Below are 27992 nucleotides of genomic sequence, written 5' to 3'. Positions count from 1 at the left end.
ACCCCATAGCTAGGATCTGACAGAAAACCCTCCTTGGTTGTCATCCAAGCTTCAGCTAGGTCCAGCTCTCTTATCAGTAACTGGATCTCCCAGTTTTCCTCGTACAAATCCTTCTTCATGTCCCAGCATTCCCGCACCATTCGCATTAGCTCCAACAGTTCTGAGAGTTTCTCTTCAATCTGCAGCAACAGTAATAGTAGTAATAAATCAATAATAATAATAATAATAATAATAATAATAATAATAATAATAATAATAATATATTACTTATACCCTACCCATCTGGCCAGGCCCCCCCAGCCACTCTGCATGGCTTCTAACAGGATATTAAAAACACAGCAAAATATCAAATATTAAAAACTTCCCTAAACAAGGAACAATTCCCAATTCCCAAGATTTAAACTGAAGGAAGGGTGGGGAAAGATAAAGGAACTGAACATTTTTATTTGGCATTCGCAAGGTAGACTGAATATATGACCTCCCCTTGTGTCCATTTGGAAAGTATGGTTTTGTATTTTGCAAAACCACAGAATGTTATTTATAAAAAATGATAGATTTAAACAAAGGAATCAACCAAATATCAGTAGATACTGGAAAGATAAAACATCTGTATTGTAAAAAAAAAACCCCACTGCAAAGGTTCCAGTTAAAATGTCCGCTTGAATTAAAAGGTCTAAACAGCATGCCCAAAAGTAAGTTGTATAGTGGTCTAGCATACCTCTTTAGGGAAGCTGCCACTAAGAAAGTCCTGCATGTTTACTATTTACATGTGGCACTCTTTAAATTGCTATTGTTCTTAATAGCAGGATTACTCTATTAAAAATGAAAATGGATTCAAGAAGAGCAAGAATGATGGGAGTTGCATCCCTACAACACCTGGAGAGCCACCCTTGCTTTACAAAGTCTGTAAAACAGACTTTGGGCACCTTTATCCATCCAGACAAATTTCAAACATAGCAATTTTTTCAGTGAAACTGCATGTACCTGGAACACTATTGAATGCAGTAAAAAAAACCTTAGGCACACAAGCTGCCCAAGCTAGCCCATTTAAAAAGAATGCCATGCACTTTCAGGTCTGCTGGTTGGATAAGACAAGCCCATCTGTTCTCCTGCTCTGCGAGTAGCATTTATTTTTATTTTCAAAACAGAAACAGAAACACAGTGGGGTTTCTCAAAGTATGTAAAGTGACGTCCATAACAGCAACAGGATCTTTTAACAAATTCTTACCCCCATGATCTGCAGATCTCCTTACAAATTATACACAAGGCAAGCCGAGTATCATTGTAAAGGTCAGTGTATGAAGTTACATAGATATCAAGACCGTGGGGTGCTTTTCAAATGAAGCTCTCTCCTCTCCCCCCTTTCCTAAGAGTCTGCAAAGGACCACATGTCTGAGGAAGCCCCCAAGGCCCTTAAACCCGACCTGTTTGCTCCGTATCAGGTTGCACTTCTGCCCTGCTCAACACAGCTTATGCTTTTAGATCACAAGATGGGAGATTTACTAATTTAGTTTTTATTTCTTTTCGAAGTCACGCCTAAGTCAAGAGAACCTTACCCACCACATCCATATTTTATCCTCCTTGCAATAACCCCAAACAGAAGGGAAGGCTTGCAGATAGTGATATGTGTTCAAGTTCACTCTGGGAGCTGTTGTTGCTGAGAATAAACTTGAAGTTGGCTCTTCCATGTTGTGTGGCGGAGGCTGCCAACTCCAAAGTGCATACATCCACATCATGTAGAAAGCACAAGATTTGCTGTAGTAATTATAGATTTCATTGGCAAACTAGATTTGAAAAATCTATTTGAGGTAGTCCTGAAGCAAATTAGTGCTAAAGAGAGTCTCCTCCCAGGCTAATTGCAGCATGGAGGGTATTTTTTAATCACATTTGTGGTTGAGGATGGAAGCCCTGAGGTCCTGATGAAAATCAGTATTCCTGCACTGAGTACTGCATTTGTAAAAAACAACAATTGGACACAGTTGTTAGCTATGCTGTTTAAAACATCTAGTTATGTCTCAGCTGTGTTTTGGAGGCACAGCAGGAGGTTGAGGACAAAATATTTCCCTTTGATGGAAGGGTTGGTTTGAAGGTACCTGGCCTAGCAACTTTGCTGGTCTGGGTAACATGGGCTCCTGGATGAGAGGGAGAATTCAAGAGGGAGAGATAAGACTATGGGATAGGGTTTTTGATCATGCAGCCTGCTCAAACCATTTGAGAGATGGGCCACATTATGTGTTCCTTGGCCCTTTTCAGTAACCCGAGTTGCTGTTCCTAGCTAATATCTTCTCAATCTTCTCAATCAATAATATCTCACCCATCAAGAAGAAGAAGAAGAGGAGTTTGGATTTTATATCCCGCTTTATCACTACCCTAAGGAGTCTCAAAGTGGCTAACATTCTCCTTTCCCTTCCTCCCTCACAACAAACACTCTGTGAGGTGAGTGGGGCTGAGAGACTTCGAAGAAGTGTGACTGGCCCAAGGTCACCCAGCAGCTGCATGTGGAGGAGCGGAGACGCAAACCCGGTTCACCAGATTATGAGACTACCGCTCTTAACCACTACACCACACTGGCTTACCTCTATGGACATAAAGTGCCCAGCCTTCAATAGGTTGTTTCCGGCTTGTTCCAAGTCTTCGTATTTCAGCCATCGCATCTCTATATCACGCTTGTGTTCCTCATGGCGTTTAATAAGCAGCTCAGCACCAAGAAGATCATTGGCCAGTTCCTCGGATATAATCAGGGCTTGCATTTCCTTGGCCCAGGCCCTAAAGGAGTTAACCAAAAGGGAGGCTCTGAGCACCAATATTTTTGCCATGAATAAAAGTGGAAGGGATTCCATTCATTCAAAGGGCAGGTGGAAGTTTTTTCATTCACAACATTAGTGCACACACAATAGCTTTCTATTGTACTTAAAGTGAATCCAAACAATTCTCTGAGGGATTATAGCAGCTCGGAATGGTGCTAAAATGTTCTAGCACCTTCTGGTATCAGTGTCAAGCTGACTGGCTGGTAGTTACCTGCGTCCCCCCCCCCTTTTCAAAGATGGGGACAGCAGGGACCTCACATGTTATTTATTTGTTTGTCTTTGTTTTTCTGATGGATTACATTTTTTATTGTTGAAATGGTTATCTATGTTGTTTCTAACGATTTGATATGGGAAGGTCTGGAAAAAACCCAGGAAAAATTGGGGGGGAGAACCCAGCCCCCCCATTTTTTTCCTGTTTTCCCCCAAAGCTGTTTAAAAAGAAACTGAAAAAGCAAGTTTGATATAGTTTGAATATTCCACACACTTCCCCCCCCATTTCCCCCCTGAAAAAAACAGCTTTGGAAAACCCCTGAAAAACCTGCCCCCCCATTTTTCCATCCCCCCCCCAGGTCTTCCCATCAGCTCTATTCTGCTGCTGGAAAAACAGCATATATATTTTAAATTAAGTACACACACAAACTGCTCTGTTACAATCGCATATTGGTCCCATTGACATAAACTGATTTTAAGGTGCCAGTGTTCCACCTTTATTGCTTTAGCACATCCAAGGATCTTCATACTGTGTATTTGTTCAGCTTGTACATACATTAGTTCTCTGCAGTCGTTGAAGTAGATCTGAACATGTTCTGCCTGCTGCAGCTTCTGCTTTCTCTCCAGACACTTCTTGTCCAGTAGCTCCCAGCACTCATCTGCCTCTGCTAGTCTTTTCATCATGTTGCTCCTGGGCTGAGGGTATAGGCGGCCAAGACGCCAGGCCTCACCCCTGATCCTTTCCAGCTCTTTTGCAATGACGGCTAATTCCCTCTGGAACACAGCAAGGGAAGTTAACTGAAGTCTGCAGGATATTGTTTCTCTTATTTATTCATTTCATAACTGCATATGAATTCTTTACAAAGTGGAGTGAACCTGGAGAAGTTCTGAACTCTAAAAATAAAAAAAGTTGGTGGAAATGTGCAAATTTGTCTCACAAATATCGCCCCCAATTAACTTGGCTTAAGGGGAATTGCATGAATTCTAGGCAGATGTAGGCCTGCAACTCTAAATTTAGGTGGCCCGTAAGCTCAGAGACCAGCCTGAACATGTAGTTAATGTGCTCAAGGATTTTGTTCAGTCCACATTTTTGAAACAAACTAGCCTGATTTGTAGTTCTCAGACTAATGTACAGATCAGAGAGCAGTTCTTTTTTTGCTTTTTTCTACTTCTTCAAATTTTGAAAAACAGCTCTCAGCCCAAAAAAGCTACAGAGTATCAGGTCGTTGATTAAAAGGAGAGAAGGGAAGTGAGGCTATTCAATCACCTCTGTAGTGAGACCATCTGCCTGTGGCCTTCCCTTCGGTGTCTCCCAGCAGCCCATTCCATTAGGTTATCCAAATAGTTTCCATCCCAGCTAGTCATTAAAAACAACTTTAGGAGTGGGGTTAAAATGATTTTTTATTTATTTTTAAAAAGCCAGATTGCACACAAACATGTGTACTTCAAGCTAAAACATGCACACAAAGTCCAAATCTTCATGCAGTTTAACAACCACCCCCCATTGAATAATGCAGAAATGGGACAGAACAAACTTATGAACCAACAAAGAAAACTGACATGGACCAAATACAGTATAAACTGCTTTTGACCATCCATAGTAGTGAAGTGTTTTCTGTAAAAGTGAAATAAGGACTTATTTCTGGAAGGGAACGAACAACAAGAGTACAAGAGCTGGAACCTCTGCAAAGGAAAATGCAGGATCTTTCGATTTCATTCATCATGCAGCTCAGGGGTAGCCAATGTGGTGCTCTCCAGATGTTGTCCCGTCATGCCTGATCACTGGCCACACTGCCTGGGATGTGAGAGAGCTGATGGGACTCCAACAACATCTGGAGGCCACCATATTGACTATCCTTGAGGTAGTTTTTTCAAGGTGGTCCATTCCACTTACCTCAAGTCCCTCATGTTGGCTGAGGAGGGTCTGCACACCTGGCAGGTCATAGCCATAATCATCTCTATCCACAACCGCCTCTTTCTCCTGCATCCAACCCTTTAGGTCATCCACATCACGATCATATTGGTGAACCTCATGAGCAGCTCTGAGATTCTGATGAAGGGAAAGATGTGTTAGCAATGCCAACCTTACGGTCACAGTATTGCAGCAGACATGAAAACTGACTTGTGCAGCTAGAATGCTATGCATGGTACAATCTTAAATGTCACTCTAGATATTAGGTAAAGGTAAAGGGACCCCTGACCATTAGGTCCAGTCGTGACGACTCTGGGGTTGCGGCGCTCATCTTGCTTTATGGGCCGAGGGAGCCGGCGTGCAGCTTCCGGGTCAGGTGGCCAGCATGACTAAGCTGCTTCTGGCAGTGCTTTTCTTTTTTGAGCTTCTGAATAAAAAATGAGGTCCTGGTACTCATTGGTGCCAGCACAAAATGGCTGACATGGGCAGCAAAAAAAAAAAAAAAGAGGTGACAGTACTCCATATTGGTAAGTACTATCACAAAAAGCTCTGAGTACTGGATTATGATGATTAACTTATCACAACAAATTGTGTGTCTGAATAGGCTCATAGAGTATGAATGCACTTCATTAACAGCAATGCCGTAACGAATCAGTCAAGACACCAGAAAGTTTAGGACCTCACCTCCGCCCTTATCTGGATGGCCTGCTGCAATCTCTCCCATGTGTCATTGACCTGTTGAGTCTTTTTCTGGATATCACTTGTTTGGCTGTGACACGCTCCTTTGAGCTGAGATGCTAAGTCATTTATCAGAAGAACCTTGGCACGTCCTAGAGATCTTACTTCCTTTATAAAATCTTCAAACTTTTTCTCCAGAATCTGTAGGATGGGGAGATAAATTACATCTCTAGCTTTTTCAGAAGCTCTAATACCTACAAAAGCACAATACTATTGGTATAATATCGAAGAAGTGGTAAACTGGAGTTTGGAAAGTCACTTGTTTTAAGAACAAGCAAACAAACTTTAAACCTACAGGACCACCTCTCCTGGTATGTCCCACAGAGGACCTTACGGTCTTCAAATAAATCATCCTGGAGATCCTGGGCTACAGGGAGGTTAGGCTGGCCTCAACCAGAGCCAGGGCTTTTTCGGCCGTGGCCCGATCTGGTGGAATACTCTGTCACAAGAGACTAGGCCCTGTGGGACTTGACATCTTTCCGCAGGGCCTGCAAGACAGAGCTGTTCCACCAGGCCTTTGGCCAAGGCACAGTCTGATCCCCTCCTTTGGTAATCCTCACAGAACTCTAGCCAATGGTTGCCATTAATTTGATTTTGAATTGATTTTAGAATGAATTGGTTTTAGAATGCATTTCAATCAATTGATTGTGATTTTATGTAAACTCTTTTACTTTTATTGCTGTTAGCCGCTCTGAGCCTGCCTTTGGCTAGGGAGGGCGGGATATAAATAATTTATTATTATTATTATTTATTAAACAAATGTTTCTGGTCCAGCTGCATGGAGGGAAAGGGGGATTTCTTTTTGGCACCTACATAAGAGTTTGATGACAGCAGAAAGCTTGGCTATTCCATTAAAGGTAAAGGTAAAGGGAACCCTGACCATTAGGTCCAGTCGTGACCGACTCTGGGGTTGCACGCTCATCTCGCTCTATAGGCCGAGGGAGCCAGCGTACAGCTTCCGGGTCATGTGGCCAGCATGACTAAGCCGATTCTGGCGAACCAGAGCAGCGCACGGAAACGCCATTTACCTTCCAGCTGGAGCGGTACCTATTTATCTACTTGCACTTTGACGTGCTTTTGAACTGCTAGGTTGGCAGGAGCAGGGACTGAACAACGGGAGCTCACCCCGTCGCAGGGATTCGAACCGCCGACCTTCTGATCGGCAAGTCCTAGGCTCTGTGGTTTAACCCACAGCGCCACCCACGTCCCTTTGGCTATTCCATTACTTTTCATAAATGTTAAATGTTACTGCTCACAGGCTGCAACCCTAACCCCACTTACCAAAGAGCAAGTCCCACTGCAGTCAATAGGACTTACTTCTGAAAAGACATGGCTAGGGCAGTTTTTGAAAGTGACCAGCATATGTCATCCAGAGCTCTCTATGGAGCTATGTCAATTTCTAAAATGTATTTCAGTGACACAGTGATGTCTGCAGCTATAAAATGACCAAGGTCTTCCTGCTTGGCAAGAGATAAAATCTGTTTTACCTCAACATCCTCCAAATCCTGACCGTAGTTATCTGATTCAGCCATGCTCTGCTTTTTCGAAAGCCAGGCATCCACCAACTGCGTCTCCCTCTCAAACTGATGCAGTTGATATTGCTCCTGCAGAGCTTTTATTTGGCTCTCTGCTCTCTGCAGGAGAGAGAGATACTCTTCGAGAACACCCTGGAGCTTGGGAAGGATAGTGGAGCTGTTAGGGGGGAAAAGTTAACAGCCTTAGAGGGGGAAAAAACTGTACTGATTCACGTCACAATTACTGTATCCTGCACCTTTCACCAGCACAGTCCCTGTCACTACTAGTGAAAGTATCAGTCTTGATCTGAAGCTTATTAATACATCAAAGTGAAACATGCATTGTCTGTATCAGTAGCATAAATGCCCAGCTCCCAGGCAGATTATTGATTTGCAGAATGAGTGCAGGTGCATTCATTTTGGTTGAAATCCTTTGTATTTTATGTATGCTGAAAGACCAGTGTATACCAACGAAAAAAAGCCCCCTTTTCTGTTTCTGTGATGGCATCCTGCTCATGGGAAATGGGCCATCTAACTCATTCAACACAGGTCAAAAGTAGTATTTTGCAAACCAAAATAAATTTATTGGTGAGTTCAGGCAATCTGATATGAGGGATGCGCCCCAACCTCTCTTAAGAGGTTTCTGGAGTATGATAATTTACACAGGATCTTGAGGGAAAAAAACAACTTATTGGAAAAAAAAAAGTTATTGAAGAACAACTTATTGAAAAAAACAACTTATTGAAGAATAAAAAGTCCCCAAAGGACTGTTTGGAGAGCAATGATACAGAAGAGACAGCATGGACTGCATTGCATGAATTAATAATCTACAAAAGATGGTCATATGCCATTTTATTTATTTATTTATTTATTTATTTTTCATTATTATTAGCCATTGTCTGTGCCCTTTAAGACAACCGAGATAGAAGAGTTGTCTGATGCAGTGTGGCTCATAATTGCTGTGTTTTATGAAGAGAGAGAGTTATGGGTCTTTCAAAAGGAATACAGGGAACACAGGCACTATAATAATAGTCATACAACCGGTATAAAAAGATTCATGCACTGTGATTCAAAGCTGCTTGTGTGTGCATTCTGATTTATGCACAGAAATGCTCTCCGCACAGCGGCTTCCATTCAGTTAAATAGGAACAGCTGACCAGCACATGCAAACAAATGTGCGTATCTGTTGTGGGAGGGAGAACTGCATGGCTCATTTGAGATCTACCACCCAGAACAAAGAGCCGGCTCAGCCTAATGAGCTACTAGCCTGCTTCTATAGTTTTGCAATTTGCAAAGAGAGACACGTCATTCACGTAGTCGGTATGCATTTACGTGTGTGTTAACTCTCTGAAGTCATGTCTGAAGAAGATCGGTAGCCAGTTCGACTCTCCTACCTCTCTGGGTTGTCGCTTGTTGAGAGGCGCATTCCTGTTTCCCTCAGCTTCTCCATTCTGGGCTTGAATCCTTCCAGGTCCAGCTTGGCAGCCTCCACTTTTCGGAGCAGTGCCTGAGTCGATTCTTCATTCCTCCCATAATCGGGGGTTTCCAGGAGCAGTCCTCTCTCTGCCACCCAGGATTCCACTTCCAAAAGCTTAAAAGAAATGCAACGGTGATCAAACTTGAATGAGAAACAGGCCCTGGCCTACAACCCGCCGAAACAAATCTAGATTTAACAGTGACATAAATCACTAAGGGCTAAATGAGATGTGGCATTAAATGCATCGTTAGAGACTATGGGCTTGTGCACGCTTCCGCTTGTCCCGTCACTTTCCCCCGGGAAAACTGTTCTTTACTGCTGAATCGCAGCAAACATCAAAAGGTTTTTCCATGGAAAGACATTTGCTCCAATTCAGTGGTAAAGAATAGTTTTCTCAGGGAAAGCAGCAGGACAAATGGAAAACCATTTGGACCCATGCCTTTAGAGCACAGGACTAGCAGAAAACCTCTTGGACCCATGCTTTCTAGAGCAAGGGACAAGCCATGGATGAGCCCTGTGTTACTAATAATACCAGACATGGGGCAATTTTCAGCAGAATCATAGCACTTTGGGAAATAGGATTTAACTGTTTGCTCCCCTGCTGCACCACTGACAAAAATCCACCCCCCACAGCACTTTTATCAACTTTAGGAAAAAAGCTCCCATCAGTGCCATTTGCAGAACACGGACAATTTTCACTGCGACTGCAACTGGGGAGGAAAAGTTTAAAATACTTCTCCCTTTGCACTAAAGTCCTGATAAAAACCTTGCCCGTGGCCTATTAAAGCATTTTAAAAACCCTGATGCAGTTTCTAATGACACAGTTAGACATGCCTAGTTTGATGTCAAGGCTATAGCCTAAAGAGGCAGATGGGTGTTAAATACTAAATTATATTAGATTTATTCCACATAAATAATCATGGCATTCCCCAAAGAATCCTTGGGATTATAGTCTGGTTAGGGTGCTGAGAATTCTGTTAGAAATCTCTGTTCTCTGAAATGAGAGATCCATGACTGGCTCTCCCAATGTCGTTTTCTTTCATTAAAGGCCGTGGAGTGTCAATAGGCTGATTGATTGATTGATTGATTGACTGATAAAAGAATTTATATACAGTGGTACCTCAGTCTAAGAACAGTCCTGTTTACGAATGATTCAGTTTACAAACTCCACAAAACCGGAAGTAGTGTCCCGGTTTGCGAACTTTACCTTGGTCTAAGAACAAAATCCGAATGGTGGAAGGGCACTGGAGGTGGGAGGCCTCATTAGGGAAAGCACGCCTTGGTTTAAGAATACTTTCAGTTTAAGATAAGGTTACCAGACATCCCCGTTTCCTGGGGACAGTCCCTGGATTTACAGCTTTCTCAGCATTCACATGTACGTAGCGAACAATAAGTGTCCCTGGATTCATTGAAAAAAATCTGGTAACCTTAGTTTAAGAACAGACGTCCGGATTGGATTAAGTTCATAAACTGAGGTACCACTGTAAAATATCAGCGCAGTGTACAGCAACATAAAAACATTGAAAAGCAATATAAAGCAACTATGAAAACGATGGATTTGGATTAAATCTGCTGCTGGGAGATGGGAGGTTATATCGACTCTCATCCCAGGCCGCAGCCCCAATTTAAATTGCTTGTCTGAAACTTGTGGAGGAGGAAAAAGGACAGGTATGATATTGGGACACATATCCCATCTATCCAATGACTAATAGAAACATGGAGTTGATTTAAGTCAGGGAAATGGCAAACAGGGGCATTTCCTTACAATAATTTCATATCAACTTACCCTGTTTCAAGCAACAAACCAACGATAAAATAAAATGCAAATTATTAGAACAGGCAGAACAGTAAAATCTAGCAAGGTAATGGCTTCCATGTTTTAATTATGCTTCAAGCTCTAATAATTTATCGACCAAGCTATCAGAAAACATTCAATCCTTTAAAAGGTATCAAACCTGAACATGGGATCCCAGTCCTATCTTACCTCAGTGAGGAAATGCTGAGCTTCGTAAGATTGCATGAGCCTCTTTCTTCTCTCCTGAGCCTCACCCTTCAGGTTGTCCAGGGAAACTTCCAGTTCTTTCACCTGTTCCATAATATCCCGTGAGGCAGCATGGCCTCCCTTCACCAGCTTCTGCCCAGTGCTGATCACCGCTTTAGTTAAGGCGTTGTGGCTGCTAATCTCATTTTCTAAATTCTGATAGGTACAACAAAATAAAGCATATTTTGAAAACAAAGACATTTTCTCTTTTATATAAGGTAAGGTCAAAACCATGCATCCACCAACACTCTTAAAGAGATTCCAAAGTGCTCAAAGAATGAAGTAGAAGAATTTTGTCAAAGGCTCTCCCTCCGTAAGAAGGAGCTATTCGTTTCTTGTCTCTTTTAAAGTGAAATAGAAGTGTTCATAACAAATGCATCTCGCTGAAGCACAGGGGGATGGGGGGGGGGGGAGGCGGCAAACATGCTTTCCAGTGATACTTTAGCAAAAAGATATGGTTAAGGAGCAGTGACGGAGAAACTCCATTCTCTCTATTTCCAATATTCCCTGCCCTTACTATAGAACCTTACCTGGTGCTTCTCTTGTAAGCTCTGAACAGTTGTAAGGGAGTGGCCGTAGTCTCTGGAGGATGCCAGGGAAAGTTTCTCATGAATCCAGGTCAATTCCTCACTGACATCCTGGACAAATTGGTACTGAAGTCTGCTGGCCTCCAAAACCCCCCGCCTCTCCTGCAGTGGCTCCCTAAGGCTTTTGTACCTGGAGAGTCAAAATGAAGCCTCAACTTCAGTATTAAGGAAGATTGTCGGTATCCGTCTGTCTCAAGAGACAATGGAGTGTGCCTCCAGGGGTGAAGTCAAGCCACTGTGTTAGCAGCACTGCAGTGACCTCCCTGGGGGACAAGCCTGGGCAGTGTGTATGGAGGTCCTGGGCTGCCCAGGTGACAAGACCACCCCAGCTTTGCTGATGTGGTCCAAAAGAAAGCTGAGCAATACGTTTGGCACCAATGTGGCTGCAGGAGTTGCCAGAAGGAGACGTACAAGGAAGATTATAGGATAATAAACCTAAGTGCCAAGATGAGGAATGCAATAATAATAAAGAGATGGAAAGCGGAGGGTGACAACAGAAAAAAAGTGACAATAGAAAGGAGAAAGAACACAGAGAGAAGGAAAGGAAAAATGGAAAACTATTCAGGCACCTGTGCACCACATGGTCAACCCTCTCTTCTATCTCATCTGCCAGAAAATGCTTCTCTTGTTGAAATTCTTGCACTGCATTGATAAGGCCTTGCACCTGGTCTCTATAGCCGACAAAGCTTTCTTCCAATTCCTCCTGCTTCTTAAGGAGATCATTCAGAACCAGTAAATTATTGCTGCCTTCTGGGGCTTTCATCTCGCTTTCTAGATCTTCCAGCCATTTCTCCACATCATCCACAGTGCGTAGGAAACGTAAGGCCTGAATACAGAGGAAAGAACCCAGATGTAATGTGACATTTAGAAGTGGGGGGGAAGAGACCAAATGAGGATTGGTCAGAGCCCTTTTACGAGTGCAAGCATAGACACCACACATTTGTTAAGTACTGTATTATTCCCCCCCCCAGGCATGGGGCTGGGGCGGGGGAAGCCCGAGCTTCTCCCGACCCCAGCCCCCAGAACAGGCAGTTCTCCGCAAGCCGTGGGAGCCCAGTGCGAAGTCGCGCCGGGCTCCCACAGCTTGCAGAGACCTGCGCGAAGCCCGCTGTGGGAGCATGCGGGGCTGGGGGCGGGGGAAGCCCGAGCTTTCCCCGACCCCAGCCCCCAGAACGGAAGCCTGCCGCCAGCCTCCAAACCACGTCGGGAGACAGCAGGATGGCGCGCTGCGCCTCCCCACTGTCCCCCGAGCTTGCGGGGCTGGCGGCAGGGAGAAGCGGGCTTCTCCCCGCTGCCAGCCTCCAAACCACGTCGGGGGACAGCGGGATGGCGGCGTTCCGCCTCCCAGCTGTCCCCTGAGCTTGTGGGGCTGGCGGTGGGGCTCTCCAGGCTTCAGCGAAAGCCTGCATTCGCCCCATAGGACGCACACACATTTCCCCTTCATTTTTGGAGGGGAAAAAGTGCGTCCTATAGGGCGAAAAATACGGTAATTCTTTCTTCTCTCTTCTTGGCAAATAAAGAAAACCAAAGCCGTCTTCTGTTGGCTCATCCTTCTGAACTTGGGAACACTTTTATGAACCAAATTCTGCAATATCAGCACCTTCAAGAGACCCTATCTTCCTTGTGATTCACAATTATGTTCACATTATTTATACTGCTGGTGGCAAATCCTTCCTCTGGCTAACCTTGACTTTTAAATTGGCAACCTGTCAACCAAGCAAAGGTGAGGAATGTGTGGTCCTCCAGGTGGCAATGAACTGCACCTCCCATCAGCCTGGCTAAAGGTCAGAGATGTCGGAGGGTTGTAGTCCAGGAATACCTGGGAAGTCCACAGCTACACCACCCTTCCTCTATTGTCACTCCCCCCCCCCCCAGTGTTTTGCTTCACCTTGTAGGCATCCTGCATCTTCCTTCTCTTTTCATGGCAGTTTTGCAGCAACTCATCCCAAAGCTCATCTATTTCCTGCAGCCTGGACTGGATGGCATCAGAGGCACAATGACCCTCCTGGATCATTTTCTCTCCTTCCTGCAAACAAAGAAAATCAAAGTCTTTTCTCTTGTTGGCTCATCTTTCTGAATTGGGCGACATCTTTCTGAACTACATCCTTAAGTATCAACAGCTTCAAGCAATCTCATCTTCCTTGGGATTCATAATTAAGCTCAAGTGATTTTATTTCTGATGGCCAAGCATTCCTTTGGTGAACCAGACTTCTCTGGCAGCCCTTCTTCACACTTACAGCTTTGATACTATCTAGGTGGCTTCTGTTGGCCACAATCTCCGCCTGGAAAGTCTGCTGCTTTTGCAGTTTGGCTTGAAGGTTGCTTGGGTCTCTCCAGCTCTCATCCAGAGCAATGCTGTTTTTTTCATTCATCCAGGCAGCCACCTTTGGGGAGAAACAACAAGGATGTGAAACAAGCAAACAAGGCTGGCAGTGTCTTTTCTTCCTCCATCAGGCTTCCCACTTTGGGCACTTCCAGGCTGACGGTATTTACTGGGTGGGGCTCAGTCACAGACCAGCAAATTCAGGTTGCACAGCAGAAGCTGATTTGGAGCTCTTGCATAACGAGTGAGCTTCCCCCAAACAGCAGATTTTTTGCAATAAGGGAGAATGCAGTAGAGTGGAAGATGTGGGATGACACTGGCTTTGGACACAACGTCATCTGGCTTCCTTGCAAACCAATCAGAGTGACTGCTCAATAACAAGCTGCCTGGAAGCACCCTTAGGAAAAGGAGACTCACAAAGAAAATGTTGTAGGTCACACTTCCAGCATTAACACCCAGGATGATACTCATTAATACTCTTAACTGTAGTTAAGAGATCCCCCAGAGTTCTTTCAGAACTATTCCTCTATCTGCTTTCCTCAGGTATTGTAACTAATTAATGTGTGGAGATGGTTGATGGCAGGCTCCAGCCCTCTCTGTCTCCATATACACCAAATGCCTGGAAGGAGCTCCCACACATACAACTGTCAGAGAAAGGGCTCTGTCCACAGAAGCAGGTTCCCAGTCAGTAACAAGGCCCCTACTCTCATGGACAGATCTCCATTCAGGCATTCATTCTGGTAGTGGCTCTCTGGAGTTTCAGACAGTGGTCTCTCCAGGATCAAACCCTCTGGAGATGCAAGGGATTGATCCTGACATCATTTGTATGCAATGCATTTGTAAGTTTCCATAAGGGGTGAATTATCTCACTTGTTATCTACACTTCACAGAGTATCACTGACACCTGCAGAAAGGCTTTAAATCCAGTTCATGTTTGCAGAGCCCATGAGGTGCCATTCTCACTCCAAGGTGTTCCATGACTCGCTCCATTTTCTTTCTCCCAGCTTCCACACATGTTACCTCATATCAAACAATGCTAATTGGATCTCACATCATGGCTTAAGTTAGTCTCGGCAAATAAAATAGATTATACCTCAAAGGAATCCCGTAGAAATTTTTGTAGTAGCCACGACTGCTCCAGCAGACGTCTGCGAGCTAAAGCAACTTCCAGAAGCCTCTCCTTTCTAAGAAGAAGAAGAAACATTGTTGGTGATAAGATGGCACGGGTGGTTAACTGAACTTTCTCACAATCTACTTCCAAAACGAGTTCAAAATATACGCTTAACTTTTGGGACAGATAATCTCACTAGAATCGAAGAACCACAGAACTGAGCAGGGCTGGCAAGGAGGCAGGAAGGTCACTAACAGAGTAGCATCCACAAATGAGCACATCTGAAGCACATATTCCCAGATATTCCTAGCACTGTGAACATCTTTAAATATTATGTACATTTCCCAAAGTGGGGCACTGGTAGCTGATTAAGTGCACTTTTATCTGAAAGAACTTCTGAAGAACTGGAATACCGTAGGATGAGTGGTAAGTAATCAAGAAATCGTTTAAAAGATGGGTCTCTGTTTGGGGGGTACAGCCTTTTTCAGACAGACAGCCATATTCCCCCATGGGGAACCTTCCGGGGACACGTGCAAATAGCAGGGGGCACTCGAGGCAAACATGAGCAGAGCAACAGATGTAACACACTTTCCACTCAAAAGTCAGAACATACCCCAACACACACATCTTTCCATCATCCATCCTGGTAGGCAAGAAGCACCAGCACAATTCAAGGCCACACTCCCACTGAGCAGAAGCACTCAAAGGGGCTGGTGAGTGCAGTCCGGGGCCAGAGAGAGAAGGCTGGAGGGCCACAGTGGTTCCCCTGAGCCTGAGATTCTCTACTCTTGCTAGGAGAGATTTTACAGACACCACGGGAGGAAAAGGTTAGGTGCTACCTCCTGAGAACTGCTTGGCACTTGTTCATGATGTTCTCGGAGTCATAATGCTGGCTGTCCCTCAGTTGCTGGGCACGTGAGGCCATCATGTCAATCTTCTCCAGCTGGGTTTCCAGGGCCTTTTCAAACTGCATGTGTTTTTGATGCAGGCTCTCCACGCTGGATACCGAATCCTGAAGAGGATGGCAAAAATCGGCAACATAGGAAACAACCTTGTATCAGTCCAGTCATTGGCCATGCTTGGTGAAGTTGACAGGAGCTGTAGTTCAGCAACTTCTGGTGGACCAAGGGTTCACCTCACCTCATCTAGTCAGTGTCAGTAGATTTAACTGGATATACCCGGGGTGGAACTTGGCAGCTTCTGCATACAAAGCAATTGTTCTTCCACTGAGCTTAGGGTCCACTGTCTAAACTGGGGGAAGCTTTTATTTCAGGATTCAAATGTCCATTGATCTAAACTTTCCAGTGGGTCAGGATAGTTTTGCTTGTTGAATGCAAGACCACAGAATATGGGGGTATCATCAAAAGCTCTGGTTGACTATGTGGCTTTGAAATTCATCAGTGTTTTCAGAGGCTGCCCTAATACATGTGCATTAGAAAGAAAAGGCAGACTGGAGGATGGTGTTAAAGAGGAGAGAGTGAGGAATAGGAAACTACTAAATAAAGCCAATGGTAGCAGGAGACAATAGGTGAGGAATCCCGTGTGCATTTGGCACAAAAAAGCTAAAAGTAAGATTTCCTAAGGGTGATTTTATTTAAAGGAGGGTTTTTACACTTTCTACTCTGTGCCAACGTCTTCTCCCTCTAGTTGAAAATAGAAAACATACAGATCATTTTTCTTACCCCCAAGTCTTTGTTTGCTAAGAAGGCCTCTTTGCTGCTAAGCCAGCTTTCATTCTGCTCCACACAACCTAAGAATGTCTGTGCGCGCGAGAGAGAAAGATGGTGAGGTCTTTCCCAATAAAATCAAGACAGCACAAAATACAATGGGGCTTACTTGCAAGAAAATATGCTTAGGATAGGTACCGGTGGAAGATCTAACATTACTTCTAAGCATCCAAGTCATTGCTAATATTAAAAAGCAGCACAGAAGACAGTTCTAGGATTCAGAGTCATTACTATATCCAGTGGTGACTAGATTTCCACCCCACCCCTTGCACCAGGAATTAGGAAGCAGTCTTATGCCAGAGGATACATCTGCTGAATCCAGTAATGTCTACTCTGATTGGCAGCTTCTCTCCAGGATCTTAGGAAAAGGTCTCTCACATCTCCTGATACCTTATCATTTAGCTGGAGATGCCAGGGACTTTCTACATGCAATTCAAGTTCTTTGTCAATTATCTAAGTAAGCCACTAATGAATGAAAGAGTGCTCCTCAATGGATGCTTTGTGCTATGGTTTCCTCAGTGAGAAACAGAAGCCATTTTCTACATATCTATGAATAGAGAAAATAGCTTCCATGTGAAAGGGCATAAACACGACTATTAGACCAAGATGAGTTCCAGCTATGCTCATTTATAAATCAAGCCATATAAATAATAGAAATATAAATAATATAAATAATATAAATATAAATATAAATAATATAAATAATATAAATATAAATAATATAAATATAGATATAAATATAAATACAAATATAAATCAAGCCTGGCAAAATATCTTTGTTTTATGCATTTTAGGGAAACACACAGACACACACTGCCCAAAATTGAAACAGGAGGATTTATCAAAGTTAACTGATGGTTTCAGTTTGAGCTGAAGAGAAGTTTAGTGTAGGGATGTGGGAGAATTGCACCCATTCACATTTTAATGCAAACCTACTTAATTTGCTTGCACTTTGGATAATAAACGAATCAAAACACAATTTTGCACTTTTCTGGATTTTGCAACACCGTTCTCCAACAACAACATGTGCACATGTATACATTTGGAGAAAGTGTACACAAAAATATGTGCATTGGTGAAAATTGTATGCAAAAGTGAATTATATTTGAGAGGAAAGGCATTCAAAAATGTGTATATTAAGAGAAGCCTAAACAAAAATGTATATGAATTTTCATGTGGACTTTAAAACAACAACCATGCAGAAATGGGGGAAACTAAGATTAGAAAAAGAAGAATCTAACTGACATTCATTCATTTTTCGTTCACTGAACCAAGACAAAACCAGCAACATATTGCAGTTCTTTAAGTGCATTCTTTCCTTCTTCCCCTTTGAGCCCATAATTCTAAGGCTATCACTTTCTCCATCTATCAACCAGAAACAGCTACTGACAGATGTTTCCTCACAGCGCTTGCTCTGGTCTTGGTTGGCTGTCTCAGACCATTTGTCCACCTACCTGCAAATCCATGGCTTGAAGCAGTTTCAGATTGTTTTCTTGCCAGATCTGGATCATTTCAGTCAAGGCCTGTTGAAGTCCAGTGAGGGAATGGTGGATCTCAGGGGTTGCATAATGACCGGAGTTGGCAAGGGTTTGACCGTAGCTGCTGAGCGCCCCAAACCTTTCCCCTCGTGCTTCAATTTCTTCCTAAAAAGATGTTGGGTAGATTGATGTCAAATGTTCATGCAGAAATACAGCTATCCAGAATTATAGGTCCTTGGGGACAAAAACAGGCTCTGCAGAGTACCTTCCAATACTAATATTTATATGGAAAGTCATTAGTCTTTGAGTTGTCACTGAAACTGCACAGGAAACTGTGAGAGCTAATAAATATAGAGAACAAATGATCCATTCTCTAGCAGCCCGAGCATAGAGTTGGTCCCTCTCCAAGTCAATATATTTTTGTTGTCGTTGAAAAGTTTGCAGTAAATGACAGAAGTTTTAATACTGTTGCTGGTATTCATCTGTCTCAAGAGACAGTGTGCCTCTGAGGGTGAAGTCAAACTGCTGTGTTATAAGTACCTAAGTGATCTCCCCTCCCCACAGTACCTATTCAGAATGGTTCCTTGTGCTTGCTTCTGAGTAAGAAAAAGGCACAATATGTAGATGCTATGTGCTAAATATACTATGTAGCTTGATCCTGAATGAGGCAATGGAATCCATGATCAGGATGCCTATAGCCAGCTGATGTGATTCATACTTGCCTTTCTTTCCTGATGTTCTTCGATCATACTTTCTGCTTCAGCTAGACTTCTAGGAAGACCACCAGCCTCCATTCGACCTTTGACCTCTTGAATCCAGTCCAGGAGTTCCTTCGTTTCAGAATTAAACTTCTGCAACTGGTAAGAGGCTGCCAATTTCTCACCCCTGTCACACAAAGAACAATCTAATAGCAGTTCTGATTGGACCTACCTGTAGCATTTCCCAGCAGTACTTCTTGCATGGAAACAATTCCTAAGCATATCTTTGCTGGAATAGAGCCAGGTTCAGTGAAAATAGAAGGCTTGCAAACTGAACTCAAGGCAGCAAGGAAAACATATATTTTGCCATGTGTGGAGAGCCTTGCATATCCGTTACCTATAAAATTACACTTTCTCCTTTAGCGACATTCACACACACAAACAAGGAAATATGAAAGCACATTACACATACCTAGATGCAACTCAACTCATGTACATTCCATCCAAGTTCTGCCCCTAACATCTTTTGTGGTGTAGACATATTATGGTACTCATGGTAGCAGGGCGAGAGTGGTACTCAATTTTTTCCTGAATCTGGAACCTGGATACCACCCCAAGTGGAGGCTATATGCCAGCAGTGGGATGGAACAGAATTCTACCTTTGTACAGTAGGCAAGTTTCTATATTGGGTTATTGCTTTTATTTTTATTTTATATATTGTGTTCTTTTCTGTGAACAGTCCTGAGACCTTCAGGTATTATATGGGATATTAAATAAATAAATCCACCACCAAAGAAGAAACATTATGAAAAGTCCAAGGTCACATTCTAGACAGGAAAAAAACATCCAAGAATGCAACTCAGAACTGGTAAGAAGTATTGTATGGCCTAGGGAGAGCCCAAGGGCCAGACCGAGAGTTCTAGAGGGCCACATTTGGCCCCTGGACTGGAGGTTCTCCATTCTTGGGATAACAATGTATACAGGATGGAGGTGGCCATGTTCTAAGTATTTTTACCTTTGCTTGGTCTGGCCCTGAAGCCGTAGCCAATTGTTTTTCATTTCCTTTTGCTTCATAGTCAGTTTGTCGGTTATGGAAGACGGATTCCTCTTGCAAAGTGGAAAGGATTCTAGCTCCAGAGCCTGAAAGAAGCATAAGCACACTGTGTAATGGTCCCTTCTAAAAATAAAAAACAAAACTCTTTTGATTTAGGACATTTATACCCTACTTTTCTGTTCACAAAATATAATACACAAAGAAAGACAAGAAAAATAATCTTAGTAATGAAACCATCCATGGAAGACCACAAAGTAAACTACTGGGAACATAATATGGCAAAACCAGCCCCCCCATCCTCTTTACAACACCATGATCCATTGTAAACTGCTGCGACATGATTACTGCATTAGCTTAAAATTGTCTGCAGGACAAATGTCAATGGATGTGTCCATATAGTATTTACCATTTGCATTTCAGGATAATAACTTTATTTTTTACCTCTATCTTGGATTGAATGACACCAGTTTCCCTCTCCATTTCTTCATGTTTTCGAATTAAGTTTTCTACACTTTCCAAATCTTTCCCATAGTCCAGTGTTTGTATCAGTGCACTCTTAAGGAAACAAGACATTTGTGGGGTGGGGGTAGGGGAAGGAAAGAAAAGAAAAGGTCACAGCTCAGTTCTTTTAAGCACCTTCAACTTCTTTCCTTCTTTTATTTCTAGACCATTTTCATTCAGAATCTCAAACTGGTTTAAAGAAAAAGCAGCAAAACAAAAAGTATTATAAGACGTCATGGAATATGCACTTCATAGCATGGGCGTCCATAAAAAGCTAGCATCAATGGTTTGCAAACGCCAGTGTAAAAAAGGCCGGTTATTCATAAACAATGGAAATAAACCATCATTGGTGCCTGCTATATTGCAGGAAGAAGTTGACACTTTTTACCTGCCTTGAGGTCTCTCGGAGAAAAGGGCAGGGTACAAATAAACATATAACAACAACAACAACAATAATTTTGGATCATTTTATATACACTGTAAAGTTTACAGAACAAGTTCAGTTTAAACTGAACCTACTTATGACAAGTTGTCTCTAGAAAATAGGCTATTTTGCTACTTTGTGTGTAACCCCAATCACAAAGCAGAGAAGTACTGCAATAGCTGGGACTGGCAGCTCTCTTTTTCCGCGTATTCCAATAAGAAAATGCTACCCCTGCATTTCTCAGTTTATTTGGGTCACTGGAATTTCAATCACTTTAGGGAACTCACCAAGGGGATAATAGGAATGGAAATTTTATAACAAAGCAAATCACCTTTTCACTTATTCTTTCGGCGATATCGTCCATTTCTCTGATCAAGCTATGGACCTCCAGAGCTCCTTCCAACTTCCTTCTATATGATTTGAGATCACCATGGAAACTGTTCCACCTATTATTCAAAAAATTCATTTTATTGGAGCAGATCACACTGTTCAAAGATGGGAATCAGAAGCTGCTTTCAAAACCTGCACTTTGGTTTATGAGACTTCTCAGCCACTGCCCTGCTTTGCTTAGGTAGATGTTCAAACAATTGGAAATGAAGATATGTAAAAAGTGGTTAAGAGAAAAGTTGAAGAATACATGTGGAGTTATTAATTAAATGAAAGTTGTCATGATTATAACTTTTATTGGTACGGGTGGCTTGGTGGCCTAAGTTTAGTTGTTCTAAGACAGAAGTTTCTAATTTTAGCCATAAGAAAATACATTTTAACAGCTTTATTCTGCAAAGTTATAGCCTATTAGAACTTCTCTATGGGAATTTTTTTTGTCTCTCCAAGCTGCAAGGTAAACTTAAGTTGCATTCATGAATCCCAAGTTGCTCTGTGGGTTATCTTAGGTCATGGCTGGAAACCTGCCAGATGCAGAAAGGAGCTGTCTTAGGAACAGCTTGAGAAAGTACAGTACATGGCTAGGAAGATTAAAAAAAAAAAAATTCCTTCCAGTAGCACCTTAGAGACCAACTAAGTTTGTTATTGGTATGAGCTTTCGGGTGCATGCACACGAAAGCTGATACCAATAACAAACTTAGTTGGCCTCTAAGGTGCTACTGGAAGGATTTTTTTAAATTATTTTGTTTTGGCTACGGCAGACCAACATGGCTACCTACCTGTAACTGGCTAGGAAGATATCATGCTCATTGATCTCCACTCATAATTTTATTGGCCTTTTGTTATTCACCACGTATCTCTCTGCCAAGCTTGGAGGTACTGGCCTAGAGACTAGTCTGACCTAGTATTGACATCACTGGCATCAGCATGCTAATTGGCTGCCAAGGTCAATTAGCAAGACATTATGGGTTGTGCTCAAAGCATAGCAGGGTGCTGTGAAAGACAGCTTTGGAAATGTTGTCATAAAGGAAGCCTCACCACTTGGGAGTTAATAGGTATGACAGTGGGCACTGATGACAACTGAAGATCGTTTATCCTATGGAATAAACCTGGGTTTAAGAATGATGGTTGACTTCTCCTTTGGCGTGCATCTTGTAGTTCGCCCCACAGCTTTATTTTCTTGCATTCCCCCTTCCCTTTGCTAAAAGCTGAAAACTCAATACAATCCCTGTGGAAAAAATGAAATCTTTGGACAGAGGAACTTGCCCAATTGAACATGACATTTGTTCTAACACCACCTGTCCATGATTCTATGAGAGTATGGTTAGGATAGTGAGAAATGGTGAAAATACATGTATGCTAAGATCAGTCTTATCTCTTTTTAAACCATTGCAGGTGGCACTACCAATTCCTCTTGGGCCCTAAAGCTGTTCAGTTTTGATAGTCCTGTTCATCCCCCATGTGGACATCATTATAGATTCACACACACACACCTCTCATTCAGCTGCTTTCGGCGCTGGTATATTGTTTTCATCTCTTCCTTATTCTCCCTCTCCAGCCTCACAGCAAGGACATTGATGGCTTTGATGTGGGCATCGTCCACTGTCACTCCCTACATGACCAACACCGAAGAGAAACAGCCAGCTTATGTATAAACAGTTATTAAGTAAAAGTTATGTAATTCTGCCAGAGTATCTCAGTAATACAACCTCTGCTGTTCTGCTCACATTGCTGAATGAATGTGACCCTTGACAAAAGGGACAAACTAGACATAACATCATTAGTCACTGTATGAATGGTGTCTGGTTCGTTTTGGCATAAACAGCAGATGCGGGCACTGGCAATCAAGATCGCAGCAGAGGGCTGGGAGGCCTTAACCCTTTGAGCCCTGCTATGGTCCTATTTTGATGCCCCCCCCCCCGCATTACTGCCATTTATTTTGTAATGGAAATTCCCATTGGGACCATTGCAAACAGCAAGCACAGGAAGAAGTGGAGAATGGTCATCCAGATAAGGATCACAGCGAGGGGTTGACGTCTCCTACGGGGGCCCTGATCTCAATTGGCCCCCAATGCCTGCAATTTGCTCTAAACAAAACATGTATGTGGTTGCTAAATATGTGAATGGTGTTATGTCTTCTTTGGCCCAAAGGTGCAAAGGAGGAAACTAGCAGCATTGCCATAACATGGAAGAAACCAACTCAATTCAAATTGCACAGCAGACAGGCAACATTCCCCCCCCCCCTATTTTAGATTAGGCCGTGTAGTTTTGAGCCCTGTAAAACCACTTCAAGAGGAGGGCTGTAAGACTAGTTAGTGCCCACTCTTTTCTACATAGCTATTATCGCTTCACAGTGAAAAACAAATCAGATCATCTCCATGAATAACATTCTTCAGAAACCACCACCTCCTGTCTGTTTCAATGCACACTGGAAATGAAAATATTTGCTTACAACACATCAAACACAGATTACATTGTGACGAACCTTTTCCTGGATCATGATCAATATCTAGTTCTGAAAAGTACATAGTTTCGAAGGCCAAACTGTTCCGTTGCGGTACTCAAATTTTCAACTTTGCAGTAAGTACAATAAACTCACACAAGGAGCAAGGAGACATTAATCATGGGTTTAGCAGAGCCTTGGGGGTGGGTAGGGATCAGTTAAAGAAGTATTGATTCCTTATGCACTGCAATACATACATACCACTATTCACTATTCATTCTAGGGTAGGCTCACATTTTAGACTCCACAGCTAAGCAAGTATCAAATGAGCAAAATAATAATATCTATTGTAGGATAAGTGCTAACAAGTAGCAGCTGGAGATTGGAAAGGGTGGTGATGGCAGCCAACAGTGCAGGAGGTGGGAAAGATGGGAAAGATGGTGTAGAGGGATGGCAGCCACATTTGACCTTGCAGACATCACTTGTATTGTGTTTCAGGAAGATGTCTTATATGTCCATTAATACTCAGCATCTACACATATAGAAAAACTCTGATATGTTAAGTGGACCTCAGCAACAGAATCCAAGCTGAGAACCACCTTACTATGCAGAACCTACTACTGTACTTTCCGGAAGCTATTGTGAGCCATTTTTGTTTTGACAAGCTTTTCCAGCTGGAATGAAAGGTCTTTGCCTTAAGTGTTAATTTTGTATAGTTTTAAAAGTTATATTTAGTTGTTTTCCCCTTGTACTATATTGAACATTTTTTTTAACTCTGGCAAGTCACTATGAGATGCATGTAAAAGGTGAGCCATGAATGAATGAACGAACAAACAAACAAACAAACAAACAAATAAATAAAGTCTGGTAGCCTTGTTCTAATTATGACATAAAACAAAAATGATCTCCATCCTCATCCTTGCATTATTTTATCATTGAGTGTCATGGATTTTATTGTTCTACCATAGCCAACAGGTTTCTGTCAAAGGCATAAGGGACCAAGAAATGTTCAGCCTTGCCTGGTCTAGCTCTGCTGATTTCCTGCAGCTAAAATGGGACAGTTCTGGCATACTGCCCAGAACTGCCAGATGCATTTTCACTCCAATATTTTTGGGGAAGAGGGAAGCACTGTTGAAGGAAAGTTAAGTTTGTCAAGATCCCAGCTTTCTAAGGGTTGTTATAGACACAATACAGATTTTCCTTCTGCCATTAGGAGCAAGAGGCCCATAATACAAAGATGCTTGGATAACAGGAAGAACTCTGGGTGAAGATGAAAAGAAGGGAAGCCCCAGCAAACATAAACCAGCTTCAGATTGTTCTATTTGTTTCCAAACCCCGCTTGCTAGAAAACTGAGGCTCTTCCCAAACTTTCTGTTTCTGTCAAAATTGATGCCATGCACTGGGGTTGTGAACTCTGTTTATGTCTGAAAGATGGCCACACATAGAAAACTCAAAGTGGCAGCTAATGGGCCACTATCACCACACAGCAACTGGCCACAAGTGCTCAACTGAGTTCAGTGCCAAAGTTAATAAAGCCCCGGGGAGCTATAAGTCAGCTCGGTCATGATGACTCAGCACCAGAGATGAAGAAACTGAGAGGTCACAGCAGAGAAAGATGAAACAAACAGCTGTCATGTCACGCTGCCTTTGCTCAAAGTGTTACTATATTTTCCTAATGGCTTGTATTGTTTTGAAAGCTGATCTTGCCAGGCCCACATTATATTACATTAATTATATTATATTCAAGCAATTAAATGTATAAAGGAACGGTATACAATATTTAGAAATAAGAAAGAATTTTGCCATGGTTAACTTGATTGCTAAATCCGATGTGTATAACACATAACCTGGTCTTGGTTATGACCAGTGTTTCTCTTGGCAAACGTGAAGTGTGGGTGATATCCTGACATCTGTAAGCATTCATATTGCATGCATCTTGGAAGCCTGATCTGGCCAGGGCCCCCAGATTCATGTATGTGATTATTTTTGAAAATACAGGTACATGGTTGTAATGTCATACATACTTTATGCCTTTGCTGTAGGAAATACTGTTGTAATGTTGGTGCAACAAGTAGTTTTGCTGCACAAATGGTAGGACTTCCCATAAGTATCAAACATAGCTAGAAAGTCCACATTTGCCTGGTTTGGGCATATATCTCACTTTGAACTCTTGGTGGTCATACAGTTTCTTGCAGAGGAGGAAAGGGTTTAATTCCTTGTTAGCCCCAAATGCTCAATGTAACGGGACTGCAACTTAATGCCAAAATTCCAGTCAAATGCTCAGTGTTCCACCATACAACTAAACATGAGTGACTGGATGGATAATTAGAATCACATTTTCATTTTCTTGTAGAAAATATGTGGTCACATAAAGTTTACATTCAGTTTAAAATTTTAGCAAACATATGCTGGGCCTATAACTTTGTAGGTTGCTTCCCATTACAGGATAGCTGACGTTGTAAGAGACACTGACCTATGCCAAATGATTTTTATGGCAAATAAGGTGGATTCAGCCTAAAACAGGTAGACACAAGAGCTACGCCGACCAATCTAGCATTGTATTAACTCACACTTGCAGCAGCCAAATAGGTCTGAACAGCTCGCTGAAAAGTTAGATGTTATCCAGCTGTGGAAGGTGAATCTGGAAATGTATCTCTTACCCCTGATGCTCCTCGGAACTCATTCAGCTTTTTCATCAGCTGCAGACAGTGTTCATAGTCATTTCCCACATCAGCAATATTAATCATGACTTCCTGGGAAAAGAAAAACAGTAAAATTGGCATTCCATTAATATCTCATGCACAATGCAGGTCCAGAATATCAACAGATGACATCCATCACCTGTCACCTGGGTATTTTCCCACTCTGTCCCCTATAAGTCATTCCCATTCTGAGAGTGGCAATACGCTTTTTACAGTATCAGGTAACATCATGTCTGCTGTGTTACATTCTGCTCTGGTAAAGGTATTAACAGAACCTGATGTTTGATGCAGATGCTAATACAAAGGAGGACAACTGAATCCCCACTGTCTCAAAAGGCATTGGGTTTATGAAGCCAAAACAATAGAAGTCTAAGTCACAGTTATCTGTGATTAAAGCTTTGTGCCTAAGGATTTCCAAGCATGCACTGTACTTCTAGGAAGAGGTGCCATTTTCCATAACGCAAATGAATTTCCAGCATGCTCCTGTAAGTAGCTGGCAGAAAGCTCCATATCCATCAGAAAATTCACATGACAGCTCTTTAGAGAAGGAAAATAGAGACCACTTCAAAATGGATACTTTTTTATTTCCCATATCTTTGTGATGACCATCATTCTGAATGTTCAAATGTGTGCATTTTGCACTTTTGAAATATCGCAAACATAATTTTATATTGCAGGAATGGCCAAATTTCTGGGAGAAGAGCTCTGTCATAAAATTCTACTAACACTAAACCCATGGTCTGTTTAACAAACCATGAGTTGTTTCATGGATGAGCAAAGAAGCCATGGCTTGTTCTTCCAAAGTCCGGCTTGTTTTCCATTTTCTCTTGACTCATGCCTTGATGATGATCTACCATAGAAACCATGATTAAGCAAGGTTGTTGGGTTCAAATGCAACACCAAACCATGGTTAAAACAAGCCAACAACAAACAATGGCTTCAATCATGGTTTGTTGGCAGAAAACAAACCATTAGTCTGCTGGGTTGGACAGTTAGGTTACATAAACCATGGTTTAGGTTATGTGTGAAGCAGGCCAGAATGTGTTTAAAAATGCAGGTGCATGTTTGATCTGCATGCTAAACATACTTTATGCATTTGCTGTGGGAAGACTGCAGAGAAATGTTCAAAAATAAATAAAACTATGTGACTCTTCTGTAGACTTTGCAACTACAGAAAACTTGTTAGCTATAAACGTATTAAAATGGTAATAATAGTCTACAGAAGAGTCACATAATGACTAGTTTGCAACTAGCCAGTAAAATTCACTGACCTTGTCTCTGATCCAGGCCTCTACATGGTCCACTTTCTGCAGAAATTCCAGGAAATCCCTAATGTCTTCGAGCATCTTTCCACGAGCAGCAACAGCACATTTCAGTGTCTCCCACCGTTCTTGAAGCAAACGAGTCTTACGACGGATTTCCCCTGATTTCGGGTGATTCTGGCACAATAAGGCTTCTCCTTGCTTCATGTAATTAGGAAATAATTAATAAGAAGAAAAAGATGAAACACAATATTTCCATATGTTTCTAAGAAAAGCTCAATGCCAGGGAGACACAGGGCCAAACTATCAGGGATGTGGGCCTGTAATAGCGGGTTTCCTGCAGCAAGAGGAAACAGGTTGGACGACACAACCATTGCAGTTCCATATAGATTTATGACTCTGTGAAAGTGGATTAGGTTAAAAATGTGTGACCGCATTTTTTAAAAAACAAACTGCTGTTGAGAGAGCCATTATTATTTATGAATAATTTACAGAGGCTTCCTTATAGCTGCTGCTTCTTGTCAAGGACAAGGTAGAACCAGGAATTTGTACTGATTTTTATATGATTTTTTGCAGATAGGGAGAGAACTGGCCTCTCT

The 27992-nt window shown here is 42.3% G+C and overlaps 1 protein-coding gene across 2 annotated transcripts in view; it reads right to left on the bottom strand.

Moving 5' to 3' along the window:
* The window catches only part of SPTBN5 (spectrin beta, non-erythrocytic 5), a 101699-nt gene that overhangs the window by 10957 nt on the left and 62750 nt on the right, over positions 1-27992 (bottom strand). Inside the window, exons 38-60 of one of the 2 annotated variants that reach the window (XM_083606104.1) lie at positions 27403-27594; positions 26090-26182; positions 22480-22598; positions 20934-21048; positions 20119-20232; positions 19639-19763; positions 18644-18810; positions 17902-18086; positions 16403-16480; positions 15560-15732; positions 14703-14793; positions 13524-13670; positions 13175-13312; positions 11856-12112; positions 11230-11416; positions 10643-10855; positions 8576-8772; positions 7155-7359; positions 5614-5808; positions 4912-5067; positions 3574-3791; positions 2577-2766; positions 3-179 (exon numbers count right to left, since the gene is read on the bottom strand). In XM_083606104.1, coding sequence (XP_083462230.1) covers positions 3-179; positions 2577-2766; positions 3574-3791; positions 4912-5067; positions 5614-5808; positions 7155-7359; positions 8576-8772; positions 10643-10855; positions 11230-11416; positions 11856-12112; positions 13175-13312; positions 13524-13670; positions 14703-14793; positions 15560-15732; positions 16403-16480; positions 17902-18086; positions 18644-18810; positions 19639-19763; positions 20119-20232; positions 20934-21048; positions 22480-22598; positions 26090-26182; positions 27403-27594 — 3732 coding nt within the window. Of the gene's footprint in view, positions 1-2; positions 180-2576; positions 2767-3573; positions 3792-4911; positions 5068-5613; positions 5809-7154; positions 7360-8575; positions 8773-10642; positions 10856-11229; positions 11417-11855; positions 12113-13174; positions 13313-13523; positions 13671-14702; positions 14794-15559; positions 15733-16402; positions 16481-17901; positions 18091-18643; positions 18811-19638; positions 19764-20118; positions 20233-20933; positions 21049-22479; positions 22599-26089; positions 26183-27402; positions 27595-27992 lie in introns of both variants that reach the window. The other variant, XM_083606103.1, reaches the window with a different exon arrangement.

This window comes from Podarcis filfolensis (genome assembly GCF_964270895.1).
Source record: "Podarcis filfolensis genome assembly, chromosome: 1".
Classification (NCBI taxonomy): Eukaryota; Metazoa; Chordata; class Lepidosauria; order Squamata; family Lacertidae; genus Podarcis; species Podarcis filfolensis.
Note: the sequence above shows the minus strand (reverse complement) of the source record. Positions and strands in the feature narration are given on the sequence as shown.